Below are 25,613 nucleotides of genomic sequence, written 5' to 3'. Positions count from 1 at the left end.
CTTGCACAATACAGTCTAGTACCATCAATGCCCTGTGGCCATCAGAGGGCATCATAAATTAAAGAAAAAGGGCAGTTAAACACATTAACATTTTTAAAACAAAGGCTATTTCCTAAAGGTACCACAGCTCTCAACATACTAGAAAAACTTGGGAATATTCCATAAGCCATCTTTAAAGTCTAAGATGGACAAAAATCTGTCATACCAATTTATTTCTATCTGAGGCAGTGGTTTAACCTCACATCGTAAGAATCAACTAAGAAGATTTATAAAGAACAAAATATAAATGTCTTAGTATAGCCTATGTTATAGACTGAATTGCATCCCCCAAAATTTGTACAATGAGGTCCTAACCCCTAATGTATTTGGAGAAAGGACTTTTAAGGTGGTAATTAAAGTTAACTGAGATCATAAGGGTGGGAGGGACCTTAATTCAATACAGCTCATGCCCTTAGAAGAGGAAAAGACACCAAACACTGATCTCTGTGCTTGAGGAAAAAGGTCTTGCAAGGATACAGGGAGAAGGTAGCTGTCTGCAAGTCAGCAAAGAGGCCTCATCAGAAATCAAATTTCCTAGCACCCTGATCTTAGACCTCTTGCTTCCAGAACCATGAGAGAATAAACTTCTGTAGTAGTAACCACCCAGTCTATGGTACTTTGTTATGGCAGTCCAAGCAGACTAATCCATCTGCAGAGATTTTTAAGTGACCTGAAGTACGAGCCAGCACTGGTAATTTTCAAAAGAATCCCAACTGAATACACAGCTAATGTGAGGAACCACTGCTCTAACACCCCATGCTTGAAAGAATATGCTATTTAAAAGAATTCTAAGACTGCCCCAAATAAAAAACTATAAAGATGCATAGAATGCAACCAACTGTTTCCTCCCGTTGCCTTTTAGGATACGAAGGTAACATCATGTCACCTTCAGAATCTTATGGCATTTCATCTGAATTTTGCTTCTGGCAACATAATGTGTTACAGTCCCTGTGTAATGTTATATAAGTACACTCAAAAGATAAATAAAAAAAAAATGAACATACTACATCATGGATAGACCTTGAGAGCATTAAGCTAAGAAAGTAAGTCAGGGAAAGACAAATACCATATCTCACTTATATGTGAAATGGAAAAAAGGGGTCAGAAGGTATAAACTTCCAAGTATAAAGTAAGTCTTGGGGATGGACTGTACAGTACAGTGACTATAGTAAATAACACTGTACTACATATTCAAAAGTTCCTAAGAGAGTAGATCTTAAAAGTTCTCATTACAAAAAAAAAGGTCTTTTGTTCATGGTGAGAGATGTTAGACTTATATCATTATCAAGTAATATGAAGCTACTGTCAGTTATACCTCAATTTTAAAAAATTAATAGATACTAATGAAACTGAATTGGATCAGTTCACCTTCTACAGAACAAACTAACTCCTAATTCAAGATCCTCTATAATCAAGTGTAAGTCTACCAGTACTTTTTTTTTTTTTAATATTTTATTTATTCATTTGACAGACAGAGATTACAAGCAGACAGAGAGGCAGACAGAGAGGCAGACAGAGAGAGAGAGGGAGGGGGAAGCAGGCTCTCCGCTGAGCAGAGAGCCTGACGCGGGGCTCGATCCCAGAACGCCGAGATCATGACCTGAGCCGAAGGCAGAGGCTTTAACCCACTGAGCCACCCAGGCGCCCCCTACCAGTACTTTTTAAACCAGATTTACATGCATAACTAAAGTTCACCAGACCACATCATTATAAATAACACCTTAAAGAACTATGGAGTTAAGAAAAACAACACTCATTTGAAACAAGTATATGTATTTGTACATAAACTTCAGATGAAAATCAAGTTAAAAACTATACCATACCTGGTAAAGTCTGGTGGAACAGGAGTGGTAACAAAGGATGCCATGGGCTTTCGATGAACTTGCTGAAACATCATGAGGATCTCTGAGCTCTTAGATATCAACTCACTCTTACTACAAGACCGCAACTGTGTGAGGAAAAAAACTGAATAAACAAAATTAATATTTAATGGCACCTCAAAATCCTTAATAAAGAATAAAAATAGAAATTATTTCAGTTATTCTCTCCCTGCCTTTCCCTCTGTCCCTCCCCACTGCTCCTGTGTAGTCTTTCTCTCTAAAATAAATAAATCTTTAAAAAAATTTATTGTGGTTATGTGCTGAAAAAAGTGAGAAAGAAAAACAGAATGACTTTCAAAGTGGTTTTAAGAATTAAGAATCTACATAGGATCTAGGTTATTTCCATTCTAATAATAAAGTCATTGAAGAAGCATATTTGATTTCAATGCATTTTTCATTCCTTACATATTAGCATAAATCCAACTTCAAGCAACCACAAATATATTTTAGACTGGCACAGTGAAGCTATTATGTATATATATTTTTTTAAAGATTTTATTTATTTATTTGACAGAGAGAGATCACAAGTAGACAGAGAGGCAGGCAGAGAGAGAGAGAGAGAGGGAAGCAGGCTCCCTGCCGAGCAGAGAGCCCGATGCGGGACTCGATCCCAGGACCCTGAGATCATGACCTGAGCCGAAGGCAGCGGCTTAACCCACTGAGCCACCCAGGCGCCCCGAAGCTATTACGTATATTAACGAATAAACCTCTATAGATCAATAGACTTCAAACAAGGATTTTTCAAATTGCATTCCAAGACAGAGAGAAATGTTAAGATGTAACAGACCCAAAGAAGTTTTAACCATATCAATTTGGAAAACACCACTTTATATAGTGCCAAAGGTAAAACTGAGAAATTCAATTTTAGTAAAGTAAGTATGGTAGTTAAAAAGACTTTCTATTCAAGACAACCAATTTGAAGTCCTAAATCTCCGATGCACTAATTATATGACTTTCAGAGTCTGTTTATCTGTAAAACTGGAATAATAGTATCTACTACTGCTTGCTTCACTGGGATTGTTATAACAATCATGAAGCCGTATGTGAGAAAGCTTTATAAACGGTTACAGACTAAACTGTGTCTCCATCAAACTCATATTAAGTCCTAACCCCTAGTAGCTCAGTTTAACTGTATTTGGAGATAAGGTCTTCAGAGGACACAGAGAGAGAAAGTAGCCGCCTGCAAGAGACACCTTAGGGGAAACCAAACCTGCTGCCACTGATCCTGGACTTCCAGCCTCCAGAACTATAAGAAAATACATTTCTGTTGTTTACACCTCCTAGTTTGTGGTATTTAGTTATGGATGCCCTATCAAATTTATATACTATCTAATACCATATAAATAAAATTTATAACACTCACTACAACCAGGTTTGTAACTTTAAAATGATAAGTTCATAGCTCATGAAGAATAATGACTGGTATCATGAAAATTATGAAAACTTATATAGCTTGTATTCAAATATTTATTGAATGCATATTATAAATATCATTCCTTGATCCCATTTCCTTCTAAGATAATTCACTCAAATGAAGTTTATTATTGCTGTACATGTATTTCCACATTATGTGTTTAGCAATCTTGTTTTTAGACTTCACATAAACACCATCAAGCTATGTCATGATATAGCCTACATTTTCCACTTATCATTGTTTGAGATTTGTCTATTGATATTTAAAAATCTACTCATTTCAGCAGTTTTAAAGAGGATATCACTGCATGAATATAGCATAAGTTATTTTTCTCTATCAGTGGACAATTGGGTTGTTTTCCATTCTTTGTTATTAAAAATAACTCCTGAGTGAAGACCCTTGTGCACAGTTCCCTATATACATATGCAAGTTTCTCACATTATATGTTGATATAGGACAAGAATCCCAATTTTTTTTTTAACCCAGGAGTATGTTGGTTATTTGAGACCCCTTGTTCTTTTGTATTAATGCTGGAATTTTACCAAATTCTGAGAAAATTCATGTTGAAATAAAGATGCAACTACAACTTCTAGAATTACACCAAGAGAACAGTACATTTGTAATGTTGAACATTCCCCTAGATAAATATACTATAGTCAACAAAATGTAATAGGCCACATTATTAAACATAACTATTTTATGCACTATTAAGGAAAAAAACGTCAGTAAATCACGGCTATATCAACTGTTAAGATGCATCCCATTTCAAAGACAGTATAACATATATCTGAGAATCAACGAAATACAGGGTATTTCTTCATTCAATTCTTGCCCGTTTTATAACAGTTCTACAAATGTCTTCAACAGGGGTGCTATGGTGGCTTAGTTGGTTGGTTAGGCGTCTGTCTTGAGCTCAGGTCATGATCTTCACGTCCTGGAATAGAGCATGATCTTCACGTCCTGGAATAGAGCCTCGCACTGGGCTTCCTGCTCTGCAGGGAGTCTGCTTCTCTCTGCCTTCCTCCCACTACCCCTTCCCACTGCTCATTCTCTCCCTAACAAGCTCTTTTTTAAAAAAGGTCAACAACTTTTATTAAAATTATTCAAAATTCTTCATTTTTGTTACTATTAGGAATGGGATTTTTTTCAATTAAGTTTTCTAGCTGATTATTTCTGATATATGAAACACTAATGATTTTTGTCTTGCTTGTGCATTCAAAAGCCAAGATTAGCTCACTAAAAAGGTATAAGTTATATACTTTCTATGTAGATAACCACATACTCTGCAAATACTGAATTTTATTTCTTCCTTTCAATATATTTATATATTTATTGCCTTAATTTAATACATAGGACCGGAGCCTGGGTGGCTCAGTCGGTTAAGTGTCCAGCTTGTGGTTTGGGCTCCAGTCATGATCTCAGGATCATGGAATCAAGCTCACATTAAGCTCCACACTCAGTGGGGAGTCTGCTTGAGATTCTCTTTCTAAAATAAATAAATCTTTTAAAAAGAATATACAGGGGGCACATGGGTGGCTCAGTGGGTTAAGCCTCTGCCTGCAGCTTAGGTCATCATCTCAGGGTCCTGGGATTGAGCCCCGCATCAGGCTCTCTGCTCAGCGGGAGAGCCTGCTTCCTACACTCTCTCCCTGCCTCCCTGTCTACTTGTGATCTCTCTCTCACTCGCTCTCTCTGTGTCAAATAAATAAATAAAATCTTAAAAAAAAAAAAAAAAAAAGAAAGAAAGAAAATATAGGACCAGCACACTCAGAAGTGAAGCAATGATAGGAAGCAACTCTTGATTCTTTACCAGAGAGATTCTCAAGTTTTACCAATTAGATTGTTTCCTATAGACCTTTAATATAAAGTTACTATTGGGGCCCCTGGGTGGCTCAGTCACTGGGCATCTGCTTTGGCTCAGGTCATGATCCCAGGTCCTGGGATCAAGGCCCGCATCGTGCTCCCTGCTCAGCAGGAGGCCTGTTTCTCCCTCTCCTACATCCTCTGCTTGTGTTTCCTCTCTTGCTGTCTGTCAAATAAATAAAATCTTTTTTAAAAATTTAAATTAAGGGCGCCTGGGTGGCTCAGTGGGTTAAGCCGCTGCCTTCGGCTCAGGTCATGATCTCAGGGTCCTGGGATCGAGCCCCGCATCGGGCTCTCTGCTCAGCAGGGAGCCTGCTTCCTCCTCTCTCTGTGCCTGCTTGTGATCTCTGTCTGTCAAATAAATAAATAAAATCTTTAAAAAAAAAAAAAAAAATTTTAAATTAAAAAACATAAAGTTACTGCAGTTCCCTTTTATTCCTGGTTTGCTAAATAGTTTGGTGATGAATAAGAATCAAATATAATAATGTTTTAAAAATTATTATCCTATTCATTTCTATTTATATATTCATGTGGCTTTGCCCTTTTATCTTAAGTTATAATCAGGATTTTTCTGATAACGAAACATTTATTTCATTCCTTTGATTAACCCTGCCCAAGTTTTTTTTTTTTTTAAGTTTTTTTTAAGGATTTTATTTATTTGACAGAGAGAGAGATCGCAAGTAGGCAGAGGGGCAGGCAGAGAGAGAAGGAGAAGCAGGCTCCCTGCTGAGCAGAGAACCCGATGTGAGGCTCGATCCCAGGACCCTGAGATCATGACCTGAGCCGAAGGCAGAGGCTTAACCCACTGAGCCACCCAGAAGCCCCATTTTTAAGATTATTTTTAAGTAATCTCTACCCCCAATGTGGGGCTCAAACCCACAACCCCAAGATCACGAGTCGCTTCACCAACTGAGCCAGCCAGGCACCCTGGTCTTGCTTTCTTGTTTGTTCTCATAAATATTCTACTGTTTTTTGTCTGCTAGTATTTTTAAGATTTTGTCATTTAGTTTTCAATAAAACTGAACTTTAATTTTCTTATATTGTTCTTACTACAACTTGTTATTAATGTTACATTGTCTCAAAGAATGGTATGTAGTACTTTTGTATTCACTAAGAAAAAATTACTTATGATAGGCAACAAATATTTAAAGATTTGGTAAAAATTTTCCATTAGTCTGAATGTTATGCCTTTTCAAGGAGATTTATTACCAATAAAATTTACTTAATGTTTCCTGTTTAAATTATAGACATTCTGTGGGCACCTAGGGAGCTCAGTCAGTTAAGTGCCCCTTTTGATCTCAGGTCAGGTCTTGATCTCAGGATTGTGAGTTCAAGCCCCACATTGGGCTTCACAGCGGGTGTAGAGCCTACTTAATAAATAAAATAATTAAATTAATTATATACTCTTAAGTGACTCTTGATAATTACAATTTCCTAAAAATTATCCTCTTCATGTAGTTTCTACCTCAATAAAGTTGCTCATATTTGTAAAGCACATAGAACACTGTCTGGTATATAGTAAGCACTATGTAAATATTTACTTTTAAAAATTATTTTTTTTTTTTAAAGATTTTATTTATTTATTTGTCAGAGAGAGAGAGAGAGGGAGAGAGAGTGAGCACAGGCAGACAGAATGGCAGGCAGAGGCAGAGGGAGAAGCAGGCTCCCTGACGAGCAAGGAGCCCGATGTGGGACTCGATCCCAGGACGCTGGGATCATGACCCGAGCCGAAGGCAGCTGCTTAACCAACTGAGCCACCCAGGCGTCCCTAAAAATTATTTTTATTACTATAGTGATTTTATCAAAATCTTATAATTTCCTAAGTATCTGATTTTTTAGTTTATCCTAGAATACAAAATCATAACTGTCTTATCTTCTTATCCTTATGATAGAATGTTCTCTTTTTGTCAGTGTTACTTTTCATCACTAGTAATGCTTTTTCCCCCACTTTAATTTCCTCATCATTTCCTAGATCTAGGTCTTATTAAGTAGTTCACTGTAGGATTTTTTTTTAAAGTTCAGATTAATCCATATACTTAACATTAAAAAAAATTCAATTCAAGAATGACCCAAACAGGGAACAAGAAACTGATAAGACAAATAGAATACAAACAGCAAGATGCCAGATTCAAACTTCACCACATCAAGAAGTACAATGAATGTGAACATCCTAAACATCCCAGTTAAAAGCCAAAGATTGTCCAAATGGATATAAAAGACCAGAACAAATTGTACACAGCCTACAAAACATAGATTTTAAATACTTAGAAATAAATACATTAAAAATAAAATGTCAGAAAAAATATGTCATAGTTACACTAAAGATGAAGTGGCTTTTTTTTTTTTAAAGATTTTATTTATTTATTTGAGAGAGAGACAGTGAGAGAGAGCACGAGCGAGGAGAAGGTCAGAGAGAGAAGCAGACTCCCCGTGGAGCTGGGAGCCCGATGCGGGATTCGATCCCGGGACTCCAGGATCATGACCTGAGCCGAAGGCAGTTGTCCAACCAACTGAACCACCCAGGCGTCCCTGAAGTAGCTTTTTTAAATCAAATAGATTTCAAAGCAAAAAATGTTATGAGGATAAAGAAGGTCATTTCACAGTGATAATGGGAAACAATTAATCAAGAGAATACAACAATTCTAGATTGTTAGGCCCCTAATACTATGGCTTCAAAATATATGAAGCAAAAACTGATAGAACTGCCAAAAGAAAAGACAAATACAAAACTACTGCTGAAAATGTCAAGAGCCCTCTCTCAATAATAAAACAAGTAGATAGAAAATTCCTAACAATATACTAGACCTACACATCACCACCAACCACCTTAACCTCATGACATTACAGAAATATCTGGAAATTAAGTAACATTTCTGAAGAACCCATGGGTCAAACAATAAATCACAAAGGAAACAAGTATTGTGAACACAAATGTCTCAAATCAGTTAACAACAGCTCCCATCTTAAGATTTTAGAAGGAGCAAATAAAACACAAATAAAGCAAAGAAAAAAATTAGATCAAAACAAAAATCAATAAAATAGAAAACAAAAACAATAGAGAAAAACCAAAAGCTAAATCTGAAAATACCAACAAGAATAGATATCCTCTAGCTAGAATGATCAGGGGAAAAAGACAAGAACTACCATTATCAGGAAAGAAAGAAGTGATAACACAGCATTCTACAAATGTTAAAGGATAACAAGAGAATATCATGAATTTTGCACCAATAAATTTGGCAAATTCAAATGAAATAATTCCTTGAAAGACACAAACTACCAAAGCTCACTAAAGAAATAAGTACTATAAAGGCACCTGGGTGGCTCAGTCAGTTAAGCATCTGACTCTTGATTTTAGCTCAGGTCATAATCTGAGGATTGTGAGACTGAGCCCGCTCCACAGTAGCTGTGGAGTCTGCTTAGGACTGTCTCTTCCTCTCCCTCTTGCCCCTCCCCACCCCATGACCTCACTCTAGAAAAAATAAGAATAAGAAATAAGTAAACTGCTTTGTATCAATTAAAGAAATTAAATTTATAGTTGAAAACCATTCCACAAAGAAAACAAGGCCCAAATGTCTTCACTGGTGAATTCTGTCAAACCTCTAAAGGAACCATAACCAATTCTATTCAACTTCTTCCAGAAAACTGAAGAGGGCATAGTTTAAAATTCTTTGAGGCCATCATTACTTTAACAACAAAGCCAGACAAAATACTCTGAGAAAAGGAAATTATCATCTAATATCCCTCAGGCACAAAAAATGCAAAAATTCTAAACAAAATCTTAAATCAAATCCAGTAATGCATTAAAAGGACAATACATTAACCAAACCAGGGTTTTTATCTCAGAAGTACAAAGTTGGTAAAATAGATTTAAAAAAAGTTAATGGGACGTCTAGGTGGCTCAGTCAGTTAAAACAGCTGCCTTCAGCTCAGGTCATGACCCCAGGATCCTGGGATGGAGCCCCCACATTGGCTCTTACTCAGAGGGTAGCCTGCCTCTCCCTCTGCCTGCAGCCCCCTTGCTTGTGCACACTCTCTTTCTGACAAATAAATAAAATCTTTTTTTAAAAAGTTAATCCATTTAAAGAATGAAAAAAGAAAACCATATGATAATCTTAATACATGCAGAAAAAGAATTTGACAAAGTCCAACATTCATTCCTAATGAAAATTCTCAAAGAGGAACAGAATTCCAAAGCCTAATAAAGAATATCTACAATAAGGGTGCCTGGGTGGCTCAGTTGGTTGAACATCTGACTCTTGATCTCAGCTCAGGTCTCCATCTCACAGTTGTGGGATTGAGCCCTGCATTGGGCTCCACGTGGCCATGGAGCCTACTTTAAAAAAAAAAAAGAGAGAGAGAGAGTATCTACAATAAACTTGCTGCTAGCATCATGCTTACATCAACATTATACTGGAAATTCTGGTCAGTAAAATCTGACAAGGAACTAAATAATAAGCAGATCAAAAAGAAAACTCTCCATATTTAGAGACAACATGACTATCTGCAAGCAACCCCAGGAATCTACAAGACAGCTTCTAGAACTAATTAATTTAGCAAGATTGAAGATTACAGGATGAATATACAAAAATTAATTACACAAGCACAAGAAATCAGAAATTAAAATTTTTAAAAAACACCATTTACTATAGCACCAAGAATTCTGAAATAATGAATAAATCGGACATAAAATGTGAAAAACTTGTCTCCTGAAAACTACAAAACACTGCTGAGAGAAATTACAAAAGACCCAGAGTCTCCATGAATAAAGACTCAGTATTAAGATGTTACATATTCCTAAACAGATTTACAGATCCAATGCAATTTCAATCAAAACCCCGTAACTCTTTGGAACAAATTAACAAGCTGATTCTAAAATTCATATAGAAATGGCAAAGAACCTGCAATGAAATGCAAAGCAACTCTAAAAAAAAAAAGAAGAGCGAAGCTGGAAAGCTAACATTTCCTGTTTTATTATAAAGCAACAGTAATGAAAAGAGTGTAGTACTGTCATTAAAAATAAATAAATGGAGGGGCGCCTGGGTGGCTCAGTGGGTTAAAGACTCAGCCTTCGGCTCAGGTCATGATCTCAGGGTCCTGGGATCCAGCACCGCATCGGGCTCTCTGCTCTGCGGAGAGCCTGCTTCCTCCTCTCTCTGCCTGCCTCCCTGCCTGCTTGTGATCTCTCTCTCTGTCAAATAAATAAAATCTATCTATCTATCTATCAATCAATCAATAAATAATAAATAAATAAATAAATAAACAAATGGAACAGAGTCCAGAAATAGACCAATGTATATAGAGGGACAACTAATTTTTTAAAGAGGTACAAAGACAATTCAGTGAAGAAAGGCTGGTCTTCAACAAATCGTGGTGGAAAAAATGTATAACAATATACCAAAAGTAAACAAACTACCTTGGATTCATACCTCACATTAAAAATAAATAAATAATTTTTAAAAGACCATAAGCCTAATGTAAAAGCTAAGACTACAAGTTTTCTGCAAGAAAACACAGGAAAAACTTTTTATGATCTTGGACTACCTAAAAATTTCTTAACTATGACACGAAAAGAATAAATTGATAATTTACACTTCATTAAGATCAGAATAGATACTTCAACAAAGAAAATATACAGATGGCAACTTAAGTTCAAGAGAGGCTGCTTAACATCATTAGTTATAAGACATATGCAAACTAAAGACATAACAAAATGCTATCACACTTCTATGAGACTAGTTAAAATTCAAAGAATTGAGTATATTATGTGTTGGCAATAATGTGGAGGAACTGGTACTCTCATAGACTACTGATGGAAATAAAAATGGTACACTCACTTCAGAAAATAGTTGGCAGGCACTAAAAAGTTAATCATACACCAACCAATTTACCAAGCCATTCTAGCTTAGGCAGACCAAAGAGAAAAGGAAATATATGTCCATATAGAAATGTACATAATGTACATAATGTTCATTACAACTTTATTTGTAACAGCCAAAACAGGAAGCAACCCAAATGACTATAAACAGTTGAACAGAAAAACAAAATGTGGCATATGCATTACAATGTGTGTGTATATATATTACAAATACACACACACACACACACACACACACACACACGGCACCTGGCTGGCTCAGTCAGAAGAGCATGGGACTCTTGATCTTGGGGTCATGAGTTTGAGCCCCACATTGGGTATAAAGATTATTTACATAAATAAATATTAAAAAAAAAAAACAAAAGAATACTACCCATAATTAAAAAGGAAAGGAAAACGGATATATGAACGAACTACAAAATGACTTCACTGACTGAAAGTGAATTATATGAATATATGATTCCAATTATATACAACTCTAGAAAATGCAAATTAATCTGTGATAGAAAGCAGACAAGGGGGTTGCCTGGGGAAGGAATTGTGGGGAGAAGCAGGAGATTTATAAAGAAGCACAAAGAAATTTGGGGGTATAACAAATATGCTCACTATCTTGACTATGGTGACAGTTTTACAGGTATATACTTTATCAAAATTTAGCAAGTTATACACTTTAAATACATGCCAATTACTGTCAATTATTCTTCAATGAAGTTGTTAAAAAAAAAAAAAAAAAAAAAAAAAGCACATAGATCCCCCAGATCCCTACCCCTATTCCACCATAGATGGTTTAAATTTGTTACAACACTCCAGCAGAAAGGTGCTAGTTTATTCTCTGGAGGGAAAAAAACGGTCTCTGGAATAGGGGAACATGCACAATTAAGAATGAGAATATTAGGGGCGCCTGGGTGGGTCAGTGGGTTAAAGCCTCTGCCTTCGGCTCAGGTCATGATCCCAGGGTCCTGGGATCCAGCCCCGCGTCGGGCTCTCTGCTCAGCAGGGAGCCTGCTTCCTCCTCTCTCTCTCTCTCTCTCTCTCTCTCTCTCTGCCTGCCTCTCTGCCTACCTGTGATCTCTGTCTGTCAAATAAATAAATAAAATCTTAAAAAAAAAAAAAAGAATGAGAATATTAAAAAGAAAAACAAGAGTCTTTAAATAAAAGTAGGTACTGAATTCTATTAAGCTGTCAATCAAGTATAAGGACTGAATAAAAATATTTTCAGACATGCAGTCTCAAAAAACTTACTCTGAGGGGCACCTGGGTGGCTCAATCAGTGAAGCATCTGACTCTTGATTTCAGCTCAGGTCCTGATATCAGGGTTGTGAAAATGAGCCCTGCATTAGGCTCTGCGTTATGCATGGAGCCTCCGTAGGATTCTCTCTCCCCCTGTTCCCCCACCTCCGCCCCTCACTGTTGCTGTCTCTCTCTCTCTCAAAACAAAGAAAACTGTGTCCTGATTAACTTTTCAGAAAAACTAAAGGAGGATATGTGATACTAAAACAATTAAGTAAAGCAAAAGAGAGGAAGCCATGGAAATCAGGAAACACGGAATTCGACCCAAGAAATAAGTAAAAAAGGGCGCCTGGGTGGCTCAGCCAGTTACATAACTGCCTTTGGCTGGGGTCGTGGGATTGGCCTGGCGTCCAGTGGAGATGAGCTCCTTGCTCAGTGGGGAGCCCATTTCCCTCTTCTCCCTGCTTCTCCCTCTCCCTTTGCCCCCCACAATTTGTGCGTGCTCTCTCTCTCCCTGAAATAAACAAAAAAAAAAAAAAAAAAAAACTGAAATGGAAAGAAGTAAATGGAATCCCCAGGATGATAATTAAAAGAATAACCTGAGGAAATAGCTATGTATCAAAGAGAGAAATTCAAGAATTCTAAAACAAAAAATAAGACAGAACATATCAAATATTGTCTAACACTATACACTTTATTCATTCCCTATGTAGTTCATCCCCACCTACCCCATTCCCTTTTTTTTTTTTTTAAGATTACATTTATTTGTCAGGGAGAGAGAGAGCACAAGCAGAGGGAGAAGCAGGGCCCCCGCTGAACAGGGAGCCTGACACAGGGCTCAATTCCAAGACCCTGAGATCATGATCTGAGCGGAAGGCAGACGCTTAACCAACTACGACACTCAGGGATCCCCTCACCTACCCCACTCTATGAGGGCAGACATTTTTGCCATTTTGTCTACTGCTATGTTCTGAACACCTAAAAAAATGCCAGTTATATATTTGGTACTTAATAAAAATTTCCTTAACAGAAATGTTAAATAATTGCATTCCTACAAAACAGAATAAATCTTATTAATTTTATCCTGTTCCCAAAGATGACAGAGAAAACTTGAACAGAATCAGCCAATTCCTATTTCATAAAAATTCCTAACATAGCACATAGATCTCCTAATCTTCTGGTCTTCCATAATCCTGTCCAAAAATGAATTTTTTTAAAGCCTGTGGACAGACTTTATTTCATTACATTTATTATTTCATCACCTGGTGCTCTACCTCCTGAAGTAAGGATTCCAAGAGCTCTGTTTCCTGTGTTAGAGATGTCTTCTGACCTATTTTAAAAACAAAACACCAATACTCAGGCTCATTACTGGTTAAGAATGAAATTAACTTTCATTGAATATAGTCATAAATAAGGAATCAATTTCAAGTAAATAAAGCTTCACTACAGCTACCCTACAAAATTTTCCCAGAGCTTCAGAACATTCAATCTAACACTGTAGTAGCTTTTGATTTCAGAATCAATCCTAACTACAATTTTAGACAAATTGCAATTCAGGTCTACAAAATTCATCTAGGAATACATAATGACAATATATTCTGTAAGGAAATTAATGTTTTTATTTCTTCCAAAGGAATCTAAGTATCTAGAAAAGTACATTTTTTACTCAATCAACTCTACTGAAGTAATTCTTTCCCAGAATTTAATGGCTTAAAAAGAAAAAAAAAAATGCCCAGACAGAAATAGTCTCAAGAAGCTGGAAACACACAGGGATAAGGAATTATTACTACAGAATAACTAGAGAAGGAAAAAACTGCTTTATATGGTGGGGGGGGGGGGAGAAGAAGATGACAAGGCAGGCACGCTTGCCAAATCAGGCCATTTTCTTTGTAAATCACTAGTCTAAAGAGCTAGAAGCATACATACCCATGAGTTTAGTGGAAATTATATCAACTACACGTAATGTTATTTGATACAGAGGAACATTTAATAGGTGGAACTTTTACTTTCGAAAGCAATCTTTTCCTAGCCTATTAACAACTCACCAACCTTCACTCTTTCAAGAATGAATCTCAAGGAGGCTCAAAGCACCACATATTCCAACAACATAGGAAAACACTCACCCATTAGTGTTATGAGTTTATTCTTCAGCTGTGTGTCTAACCGTGCAATCATCATTTCCACTGCATTCCTAATTTCCCGAACACGCTCATCTTTTGCATTTCGAACAGCTTCCACATTTCTTTCCTAGAAGATAAACAGGTACCAAAAAAAAAAACCCCACACAAAAAACAGAAGAATTTTTAAAACAAAAGCAAACAGACATTACTGCAATCACTGCAATTATTCTTAAAGTCAGTTGATTTCCTCTTTAAAAGGTGAAACCCAGTAATACTTTTTAATTACTTATGTGTCATAGGAAACTCACTGCTTTAAAAAAAATTGTGCACTGAAGGGCACCTGGGTGGCTCAGTGGGTTAAAACCTCTGCCTTCAGCTCAGGTTGTGATCCCAGGGTCCTGGGATCAAGCCCCACATCGGGCTCTCTGCTCAGCGGGGAGCCTGCTTCCCCCCACCCCTCTATGCCTACTTGTGATCTGTCAAATAAATAAATAATTTTTTTTTTTTTAAATTGTGCACTGAATCAGGAACAAAACTTTTAAATGTAGACAAACATAATAAAGTACATGCTCTTTTAACAGTGAAAGATATTAAAAAATATTGGTTAGGTACCGTATACAAAACACATAGTCAAAGCCCCAATCATATCTCTGATAAAAAAAACCATTGTTCAAAAATAGAAGTATATACCAATGCCAGATTCACATCATGCAAAACCCTGAAACAAATGAAAAATGTCAAAAGCTGTATCTACTCTAGTTTACAAAGTTTTAAATTTTTTCAGAAGATTGCAGAGTACATTGCACATTTCATAAAAGCATACCACCAGAAGTAGAAAACAATCTTTCCTATACTTATTGTTATTATAAATACAAACAATGAGAATTTCAATGCTAGAACACCCTCCCTACTGACCAAATTATGTTGCCAAGAGAAAGTAAGAGGAAAAAAAGGTAGAGAAGTCATTCAACTTGTTTACATTCTAAAATTACTCTGTAGGCAGCATACATGCAACTTATATATTATTTTTTATATAAGAAAGGCTATAGAACAGTGGTTTGAACCTTGATTCCTGAAAGGGTAAAATGAAGACATCTTAAGTCAGGGATGGTCCTCAAACCTCATTAGTTATAACTACCTTTCTGGCACCTTTAAACAAAATAAATTCCAAAAGTATATTCAGTACTTAAATGTTTAAAACTTATTACATTTCCCCATATAAATAATATTACAAATGGTAAATACCTCACCAAAGCTGTTTAACCCATAAAGTATCTGAAGAGTAGGGTTAAATATTACTCTTTCAATTCCAAAGAGTTCTAATTCAAAACATCAGAAATAGCTCATTCACTGGTAGCAAAAACACCCCCGAAAACTGAGGGTCCAAAGAATGAATGACTTAATGACTTTGCAAAAGTCAATACTGACTGTTTAGGAGTCAATTACTGACTCTGTATCAAACAAACTTATTTAACACATTCATTTTCTATTTCTGCCTAAGAAAAGGCAATTCTCTGGCTCCAAATGTGGAACAGGCCAGGAGTTTGGATACAAATTCCTCAGCTAGTTTGAAGTTGGTATAAAGGACTATAAATGTATCTTACAGATTTTCAAATCTTGATTTCAACATAATTGATTCATATTATGAAAAATACATATTACATAGGCTAGACTATAAAATGGAAAATGATCTTTCAGTAGCAGTCTTACCACTTCTTGAACGAGGCTGATGAGTTCCATGAGACGCCGACGAAGTTTAGCTACCTCTTCATTCACTTTAGTAACATGCTGCTCATAAATTTCTGCCAAAGGTTTAAAGGTATGTCCACCATGCTATTTAAATTAATAAAAATAGTTTTAGAACATTTTCTTTTACCTCAACCAATTCTACTTCTTTATCAACACTCCATGGGTATTAATAAAGTGGTAAATATTTTCAAAAGAAATTTTTTTGGCTATCTTTACTATTAAAATGAAGGAGAACTTACTTAAAATCACTTGGCCCATGTAGGAAATCCTCTAAGACTGCAGATAAAAAACTTTAGCAATAAACATTTACACTTAATCTAGAAATCTATACTCATCAGAAAGAACCAAAATCTTTAACCATGGCTCAAACCATCTGACACTTTATTTGCCACTCTCTTCTTGGTCAGCACTAGCTTTTTTCATGTTCTTGTATTTCTTTTCTAGGCCTTTGCAAAATTAACTCCTTCCTGGATGACGGGTGGCTCGGTCAGTTGAGCATCCCACTCTTGATTTCAGCTCAAGTCATGATCTTGAAGTCATGAAATCAAGCCCCGCATAGGGCTCTGAGCTCAGCATGGAGTCTGCTTGGGATTCTCTCTCCCTCTCCCACTTATGCTGTTTCTCTCTCTCTAAAATGAACAAATAAATCTGAAGGAAGGAAGGAAGGGAGGGAAAAAGGGAGGGGGAAAAGGGAGAAAGAGAGAAAGGGAGGGAGGGAGGGAAGGAGGGATGAAGGAAGGAAGGAAGAAACAAACAAACTGCCTATTAACAGTTAAGTTCTTGCCAGAACGGTCTTGTCCAACCAAAGCACCCAACCATGGTCTTGAAGATAAAAAAGATGTAGATTTTTGCCTGTCCACTTAAATATGAAAAAGAATGTTTCCATTGCTTCTTACTAAATATTTATGTTAATATTATTAATTAATATTAGCATATTATATATAATATATAAACATTAATTATAGTAATATTAACATAATTAAATATGTTAATATTTAAGTACTAAATTGTAAGAATTCAATATTTTTCTACTTATCACATTAGTTTTCAAATCTTAACAGAAGACTCCCTGAGTTGAACTCTACTCAACCAAGATGCCTGTCATTCTCTTCCTAAAATATGCCCAAGCCCAAAGAATGATTTTTTTTTTTTTTTAAAGGTAGTCTCCATACCCAGCATGGAACCCAGCTCAGGGCCTGAGCTGAGATGGATGCTTAACCGACTGAGCTACCCAGGCACCCCAAGAATGATCAATTCTTATTGCTAACAGATATGTCTAGTTGTCTAGCAACTTCTGCTCCCACTATAACTAACTCTCCCCACCAAGAACCTATTATGTTTATTTTCAAGCCTATTTACATTAATTGTACCTATTACATAAGTATACAGTTTAATTAAGTATTAGTTAAACAAAAGATACAACTGTGAAATAAAAAGCTGTTTCTAGAAAAACTAACTTGAATGTTTAAACCTGATAAAAGGTACAATGCCTTAAAAAACTACTTTTGAATTAGAATGGAAAGAGGAAAAAAAAACCATAAGGATCCAAATGTTTGCATTCGTATTATTTCACAATATTGAAAGTTGTTGTTCCATTTTAAAGAAAACCAAAACTGGAAATTGTGGCCAGGACATATCAACTGACCTATGATCAAAGATAAGACTTTGATCCTACAACAAAAGATTTGCAAATGAATATACATTTTATATGTTTTCAATTAAAATATTTATGTAAGTGGTCACACATTCCACACAACATCTCCTACAAAGGAAGGCTGTGGTATTATACCTCTGCTATAAATCAGATGCATTTAAATTTCATTCTATAAGCACAGTAAAATATTACTTTCTATCTAAATCAAACAAGTATTTCTAGCTAAAAGTAATATGCTAAATTTTTTCTGCTCACCATTCCTCCCCAAAGTGCACACTGATGGCAGATACACTTCTTACAAGTCCAGCAAAATACACTAAGTTTTTCATGGTGATTTTCACATCTATATATTATGAAAAGAAAATATAGTTTAAATAAATTAAATTGTAACATAATTACTTCAACAAATTCCTAAGTTTGGGAAACAGGTCAATTTTTTTTTTTTAAATTAACAAATAATGTGTTATTTGCCCCAGAGGTACAGGTCTGTGAAACATCAGGCTTAAACATTTCACAGCACTCACCATAGCACATACCCTCCTCAATGTCCATAAACCAGCCACCCTATCCCTACCCACCCACACCCCCCAGTAACCCTCAGTTTGTTTTGTGAGATTAAGAGTCTCTTATGGTTTGTCTTCCTCCCGACCCCATCTTGTTTCATTTTTTCCTTCCCTACTCCCAACAACCCCTGCCCTGCCTCTCAAATTACTCATATCAGAGAGATCATATGATAATTGTTTTTCTGATTGAGGTCAATTTTTTTTTTTATGGATTTTATTTATTTGACAGACAGAGATCACAAGTAGGCAGAGAGGCAGGCAGAAAGAGAAGCAGGCTCCCTGCCGAGCAGAGAGCCCGATGCGGGGCTCGATCCCAGGCACCCCGGAACCATGACCCAAGCCGAAAGCAGAGGCCCCAACCCACTGAGCCACCCAAGCGCCCCGAGGTCAGTCAATTTTAAATGATTATATCTCAGGAAACAATATAAAATGCATTCCATTCTTCCAGAAATTAAGCTAAAAAAAGCACATGTACATACAAAAATTTTAGTATTGTTTCATTAATTTATAAAGACTTTACAATTATGAAAAATGCAGATTAATTAAATAATGCATAAATAGATCATTTTCTTGCATCACTATAGATAAGTTCTATCATACATTTTGAGCAAATCACATTATAAGTCTATACCTACATGAACATGTATACATATACAAAATTTGCCCCACATATGGCCAATGCTAACAATAATCAAGACACATGAAACTGTATAATGTGATACCGTATCCTCATAAAAAATGAACAACTCAATTTTAAGTGAGTTTCCCCTTAAAATGGATATCCACAAGTAAAACACAAATTTGCATCTGGTTATGAAACGAATTGTATCCTCCCCAAATTCCTATATTGAAGCCCTAATATAAATGTATTTAGAGAGCGGACCTTTAAGAAGATAATGAGGGTTAAACGAGGTCATAAGGGTGGTATCCTAACCCAACAAAACTGGGCTGTCCAAGAAGAGAAAGGTAACAGAAGTGTGCACAAACAGAGAAAAGGCCCTGTGAGGACACAGTGAGGAAGAGCCTTAAACCAAGTCAAAGAGAAAGGCCTCACCAGAAACCAAACTTCCAGCCCCAAAACCATGAGAAAATAAATTTGTTATTAAGCCACCCAGCCTGTGGTATTGTTATGGCAGCCCTAGCAGACAAAACACTTCAGCTTTTATCATATGCAAAATTTAACTCAAAACAGGTCATAAGACCTAATCAAAGATAAGACTTTGATCCTACAACAAGATTTGCAAATGAATATATATTTTATATGTTTTCATATAATGTAATTCTTAGAAGAAAACACAGGAGAAAGGCTTTATGATACTGGATTTCAAAATTATTTCTTAAACGTGACACCAAAAGCACATGCAACTGAGCCAAAAATAAATTGAACTATATCAAAATTTAAAACTTCTGGGGTGCCTGGATGGTGCATTCAGTTAAGCATCCAACTCTTGGTTTCAGCTCAGGTTGTGATCTCATGGTGGTGGGATCAAGCATTGTGTTGGGCTCCGAGCTCAGTGAGTCTGCATGAGAGTCTCTGCATGAGAATTCTCTCTCCCTCTCCCTCTGCCCCTCTCACTTGTGCACACCCTCTAAAATACATAAATAAATCTTTAAAAAATTAGAACTTCTATACATCAAAGGACATAATAAACAAAGTGAAAGGGCAATCAATGGAGTAAGAGACCACATTTGCAAATCACATATCTGATAAGGAGTTAATATCCAAAATATATAAAGAACTCCTACAACTCAACAGAAAAACAGTAACAGTAACAACAACAAAAAACCCAAAAGCACAATTAAAATATGGGCAAAGGACTTAACAGACCTACTTCTCCAAAAATGTACAAATAACCAATAAGCATTATGAAAAATGTTCAACATTCATCATCAGATGAATGCAAATCAAAACCACAAGTTATTTCCTCATACCCATTAGGATGGCTACCATCAAAAAAATAAACAAGTGTTGGCAAGAATGTGGAGAAACTGGAATCCTATACACCGTTGGTGGGAATGTAACATGGTGCAGCAGCCATAGAAAACAGTATGGAAATTCTTCAAAATATTTAAAACAGAATTCTATATAATCTAGCAATATCACTGCTGGTTATATGTCCAAAAAAGGGGTGTGTGGCTGGCTCAACCAGTAGGGTGTGCAACTCCTGATCTTGAGCTCCATATTGTGGGGTAAAGATTACTTAAAAATCTTAAAAAAAAAAAGGAAAGGAAAGAAAAAGAAAAAATTGAAGGTAAGTTCTAGAAAAGATGAACACCCATGATCATAGCAGCACGGTTCACAATAGCCCAAAAGTAGAAGCAATCCAAATGTCCATCAACAGATGGGTTAAAAAAATGTGATAAATATACATGATGGATTATTAATCGGCCTTAGAAAGGAACGAAATTCTGATATAAACTACATTATGTAAAGTCAAGGAAGACAGTAGCAAAAACACAAAACTCTATGATTTTACTTACATGAGTAATCTAGAATAGTCAAACTCACAGAAACAGAAGGTGAAATGGTGGATGCCACCACTGGGTTGGCAGAAGGAGAAATGGGGAATTATTGTTTAGTGGGTAGAGAGCTTCAGGTTTGCAAAATGACTAAGTTCTGGAGACTAGTACACAATGTGAATATGTTTAACACCTACTGAACTGTAAACTTAAAAATGGTTAAGTAAATTTTATACAATGTGTACTTTAATACACTTTAAAAAACTTGGGGCTCCTAGGTAGCTCAGCTGGTTAAGCATCTGCCTTCAGCTCAGGTCATGATCCTAGGATCCTGGGATCAAGCCCCATATCAGAATCCTTGCTCAATAGGGGGCCTGCTTCTCCCTTTCCCTCTGCCTGCTGATCCCCCTACTTGTACTCTCTGTCAAATAAATAAACTCTGTTGCCTATAAAAGACACACAGTGGGGCACCTGGATGGTTCAGTTAGTTAAGCGTCTGCCTTTGGCTCAGGTCATGATTTCAGGGTCCTGGGACTGAGCCCAACATTGGGCTCCCTGCTCAGTGGGAAGTCTGCTTCTCTCTCTCACTCTCCCTCTGTGCTCTCTCTCTCTCAAATAAATAAAGCCTTGGGGAAAAAAAAAAAAGGGAGGCACACTGTTGCATTTCTGAAAAAGCTTCTCACTAGGGGCGCCTAGGTGGCTCAGTAGGTTGAGTGTTCAAATCTTGATTTCAGCTCAGGTCATGATCTCATGGTTATGAGACTGAACACTGTGTCAGGCTCCACGCTCAGTGTAGAATCTGCTTCTCTCCTTCTCCCGTTCCCTTTGCCCCTTCCCCTGTGTGTTCTAATAGAATAAATAAATTTTTAAAAAAGAAAAAAAAAGCTTCACTAATGAAGTACACAGAGCTCAAAAACCTTAACAGGTCTACATTTTATATTTCTCATTTGTAAGTAATCTGAATACCAAAAGGAAATAAAAGTATAAAAAAAAACAGCATATTAGATACTATCTGGAAGCCCATTTAGCCTGATTTCCACACTACCAAATTTAGAACACAGCTTTTACAATATAGGAAATTTATCAGAACAATTATTTATCGGTGGCCCATATACACCTACAGCAAACCAAGGCAAGAGGGGCCAGCAGGCCTCTAGCAGTTGCAGTCCTCTTATGAGAGGCTCTCATAAAAGAAGCCAATCAAGAGTTAGAAGGATCTTTCAAAACAGTGATACCCACACCATGCCAGAAGAAAAATACTTAAATGTCTACCTATAAAACAAAAGACAAACTTTCAATAGTGTCATTAAGATAACATATGGTAGGAGTGCCTGGATGGCTCAGTCAGTTGAGAGAGAAACTTTCAATAGTGTCATTAAGATAACATATAGTAGGGATGCCTGGGTGGCTCAGTCAGTTGAGTGTCTGCCTTTGGCTCAGATCATGATCCCAGGGTCTTGGGATGGAGCCCACAGTCTGGCTCCCTGCTAGGCAGGGAGCCTGCTTCTCCCTCTCCCACTCCTCCTGCTTGCACTCTGTCAAATAAATAAATAAAATCTTAAAAAAATAAAACAACATATGGCAACATCTATGAAATACTTGAACAAAGAAATTGAGGGCATACTTGTCCTTTTCATTTTCTTCATGTTTGGTAAGACTACAGAGTTGAAGAGTATCAAGCTGCTGTGTTACTTCTTCTGCCCAACGACAGTTTACTAGTTCTCGCAGCTGGAGTGGAGCACTGGAAAAAAAAATATGTACATATACTCTGATTCAAGACTTTGAGACTATTTTTTAATATAAACACATTCCACAGGTAATAATGTGAGATGATGAGCGTTAATTAAATCAACAGAGGGAAACTTTTAGCAATGTATACATAATATCAAATCATCACGTTGTATACTTTAAGTACCTTAACAATTTTATTTGCCGACTACACCTCAAAATATTAAAAACACAATTACCATATAATCCGGCAATACCATTTCTGGGTATATATACAAAAAAATTGAAGGCAGTTCTAGAAAAGATGAACACCCATGATCATAGCAGTATGATTCACAATAAGCCCCAAAGTGGAAGCAATCCAAATGTCCATCGACAGATGAACGGATAAACGAAATGTGATACTGGGGTGCCTGGGTGGCTCAGTGAGTTAAAGCCTCTGCTTTCAGCTCAGGTCATGGTCTCAGGGTCCTGGGATTGAGCCCTGCATCAGGCTCTCTGCTCGGCAGGGAGCCTGCTTCCTCCTCTCTCTCTGCCTGCCTCTCTGCCTACTTGTGATCTCTATCAAATAAATAAATAAAATCTTAAAAAAAAAATCAGGGGCACCTGGGTGACTCAGTGGGTTAAGCCTCTGCCTTCCGCTCAGGTCATGATCTCAGGGTCCTGTAATCGAGCCGCAGGGCTCTCTACTCAGCAGGGAGCCTGCTTCCCCCACTCCCTCTGCCTGCCTCTCTGCCTACTTGTGATCTCTGTCAAATAAATAAATAGATAAAATCTTTAATAAATAAATAAATCTTAAAAAAAATGTGATACATGTACATGATGGAATATTCATCAGCCTTAAGAAGGAGTGAAACTCTGACCTATGCTACAGCATGTATAAACCTTGAGGACATCATACAGAGTGATGGAAGATAGTCATAAAAAAAGAAATTATCAAACAAACACATTCTTCAAAACAGAGCTAACAATCATTCATACCATATTACTACTAAAATAACAGACTCAATGAAAAGTATGGTTTGCAAATTATTTTTACCTTAATACATCATTTACAAAAAAGATTCAGATTACAGACTGAATTCTCAATTCCTCAGTCTAAAATTATACTGTCCAAAATGATAGCCACAAGTCACACATGACTATTCAAAATTCAGATTAAGGGCACCTGGGTGGCTCAGTCGTTTAGCATCTGCCTGCGTCCTGGGATCAAGCCCCATATCAGGCTCCCTGCTCAGCGGGGAGCCTGCTTCTCCCTCTCCAGCTACCCTGCGCTTGCGTTCCCTCTCTCACCATCTCTGTCATAAATAAATTTTTTTTTAAAATCTTTATAAAAAATAAAAAAATTCAAATTAATTCAAATTAAATAAGAATAAAATTTCACTGCAGTCACACCAGACGAATTTCAAGTCCCAACTGCCAGTGTATCTAGTGGAATTGGACAGCAACGCTATAGAACATTTCCATCATTACAGAAAGTTCTATTTGATAGTGCTGGTTTTCTTAAGAGTTAATATGAAGGGGTGCTTGGGTGGCTCAGTATGTTAAAGCCTCTGCCTTCAGCTCAGGTCATGATCCCAGGGTCCTGGGATCAAGCCCCACATCGGGCTCTCTGCTCTGCAGGGAGCCTGCTTCCCCCTCTCTCTCTGCCGGCCTCTCTGCCTACTTGTGATCTTTCTCTGTCAAATAAATAAAATCTTTAAAAAAAATTTTAAAAAATTTTAAAAAGAATATGAAAAAAGTAAACAATAAATGAAAATGTGCAATCAAATGAGGTGAAGAGGTAGTGTAAGCAAAAAAGAAATAGAAGTAGCTAAATGTTTTGAAAAATGCTCAGTTTCAATAATTTAAAAAGGGTATTAAAAACGAGATGCCTTTTTTCATTTAATGGAATGACCAAAAAAAGACTGATAATAATCAGTATTGGCAAGAATGTGAGAAAAAGGCAATTTTGTATCTATTATTAGGAAGGAAAAACGGTAAAAACCTTTCTTTCAATGTAATCTGGCATCATTATATGAAAAAAACAAAAATGGAAACCACCCAAATGTCTCTGAATATAAGCATAAGAAAATCAACATACAGTCATAGAGTGATTACTCACACTTCTTTAAAAATGATACATATATACTTATCATCAAGGAAAGTCCCACCATACTTTATATGAAAAAAAAAAAAAAAATCCAGAATAGTATTATGTCATTTGTGTTTCAAGAAAAAATTTATATGTATATATATCAGTATACTCCTAGAAAAATGTCCAAAAGAATGGATATGAAATCTAACCATTTCTTTTGAAAATGTTATTTAATGAAAAGATCAGGCAGGGAGTATAAGAAACAGAAGACTTATTATTGTATTTATCTTATTAACGAAAACTAGCAACTTAGGGGCAGCTGGGTGGCTCAATCAGTTAAGCATCCAGCTCTTGATTTCAGCTCAGGTCACGACCTCAGTCAGGGTCATGAGTTTGAGCTCTGTGTTCAGCTCACACTAGGCATGGAGCTTGCTTGAGATTCTGTCTCTTTCTACCCCAACCCCCGCCCATGCAGGTTCATGCTCTCAAATAAATCTTTTTTTAAAAATTTTCTCACCCCCGCCAAGGAAATAGAAAACTTCAATTTTAATTACAAAAAGTTGTTACACAATGCATCTCTAAAAGAAGGTAAATAATGTAATCCATTCTACATAATTTTGAGTCAAATAACTTAGTTTGCATTTCTTTATCTAGACAGAGTGCTTATTTTCTTCGCTGTATTTACGAGGAGTAAAGTAGCAAGATGCAAAAAAACTCTGAATATTATGGCATACTCTAATCCCATCACCTTACTCTTTTCCAAATTCACAAATAATCATAGAAAATCACTTACCGGCAATGAGGGCATTGAGCTCTCTGTTCTGTCAGCCAGCGCTAAGGAGGTAAAAAATTAGATTTTGATTATAGAAACATCATTACTTTAATTTGTACATACTGACTACTTATATACCAAATTTAATGAGTTTAACTCTCTAGTGCCTGTATTAATTATAAAGGTACT

The 25,613-nt window shown here is 36.5% G+C and overlaps 1 protein-coding gene across 7 annotated transcripts in view; it reads right to left on the bottom strand.

Annotated features, from left to right (window-relative positions):
* LOC111151430 (tripartite motif containing 37) overlaps positions 1 to 25,613 on the bottom strand; it is a 141,823-nt gene that overhangs the window by 103,942 nt on the left and 12,268 nt on the right. For all 7 annotated transcript variants that reach the window (XM_022509433.1, XM_022509437.1, XM_022509434.1 and 4 more), the window contains exons 3-9: positions 25,446 to 25,486; positions 22,472 to 22,588; positions 18,080 to 18,167; positions 16,132 to 16,254; positions 14,425 to 14,548; positions 13,564 to 13,631; positions 1,863 to 1,987 (exon numbers count right to left, since the gene is read on the bottom strand). In XM_022509433.1, the coding sequence (XP_022365141.1) occupies positions 1,863 to 1,987; positions 13,564 to 13,631; positions 14,425 to 14,548; positions 16,132 to 16,254; positions 18,080 to 18,167; positions 22,472 to 22,588; positions 25,446 to 25,486 (686 nt within the window). The remainder of the gene's footprint in view (positions 1 to 1,862; positions 1,988 to 13,563; positions 13,632 to 14,424; positions 14,549 to 16,131; positions 16,255 to 18,079; positions 18,168 to 22,471; positions 22,589 to 25,445; positions 25,487 to 25,613) is intronic.

Source organism: Enhydra lutris, unplaced genomic scaffold, assembly GCF_002288905.1.
Source record: "Enhydra lutris kenyoni isolate GAN:26980312 unplaced genomic scaffold, ASM228890v2 scaffoldscaffold26, whole genome shotgun sequence".
NCBI lineage: Eukaryota > Metazoa > Chordata > Mammalia > Carnivora > Mustelidae > Enhydra > Enhydra lutris.
The sequence above is the reverse complement of the archived record's forward strand: the minus strand, read 5'-3'. Positions and strand labels throughout refer to the sequence as shown.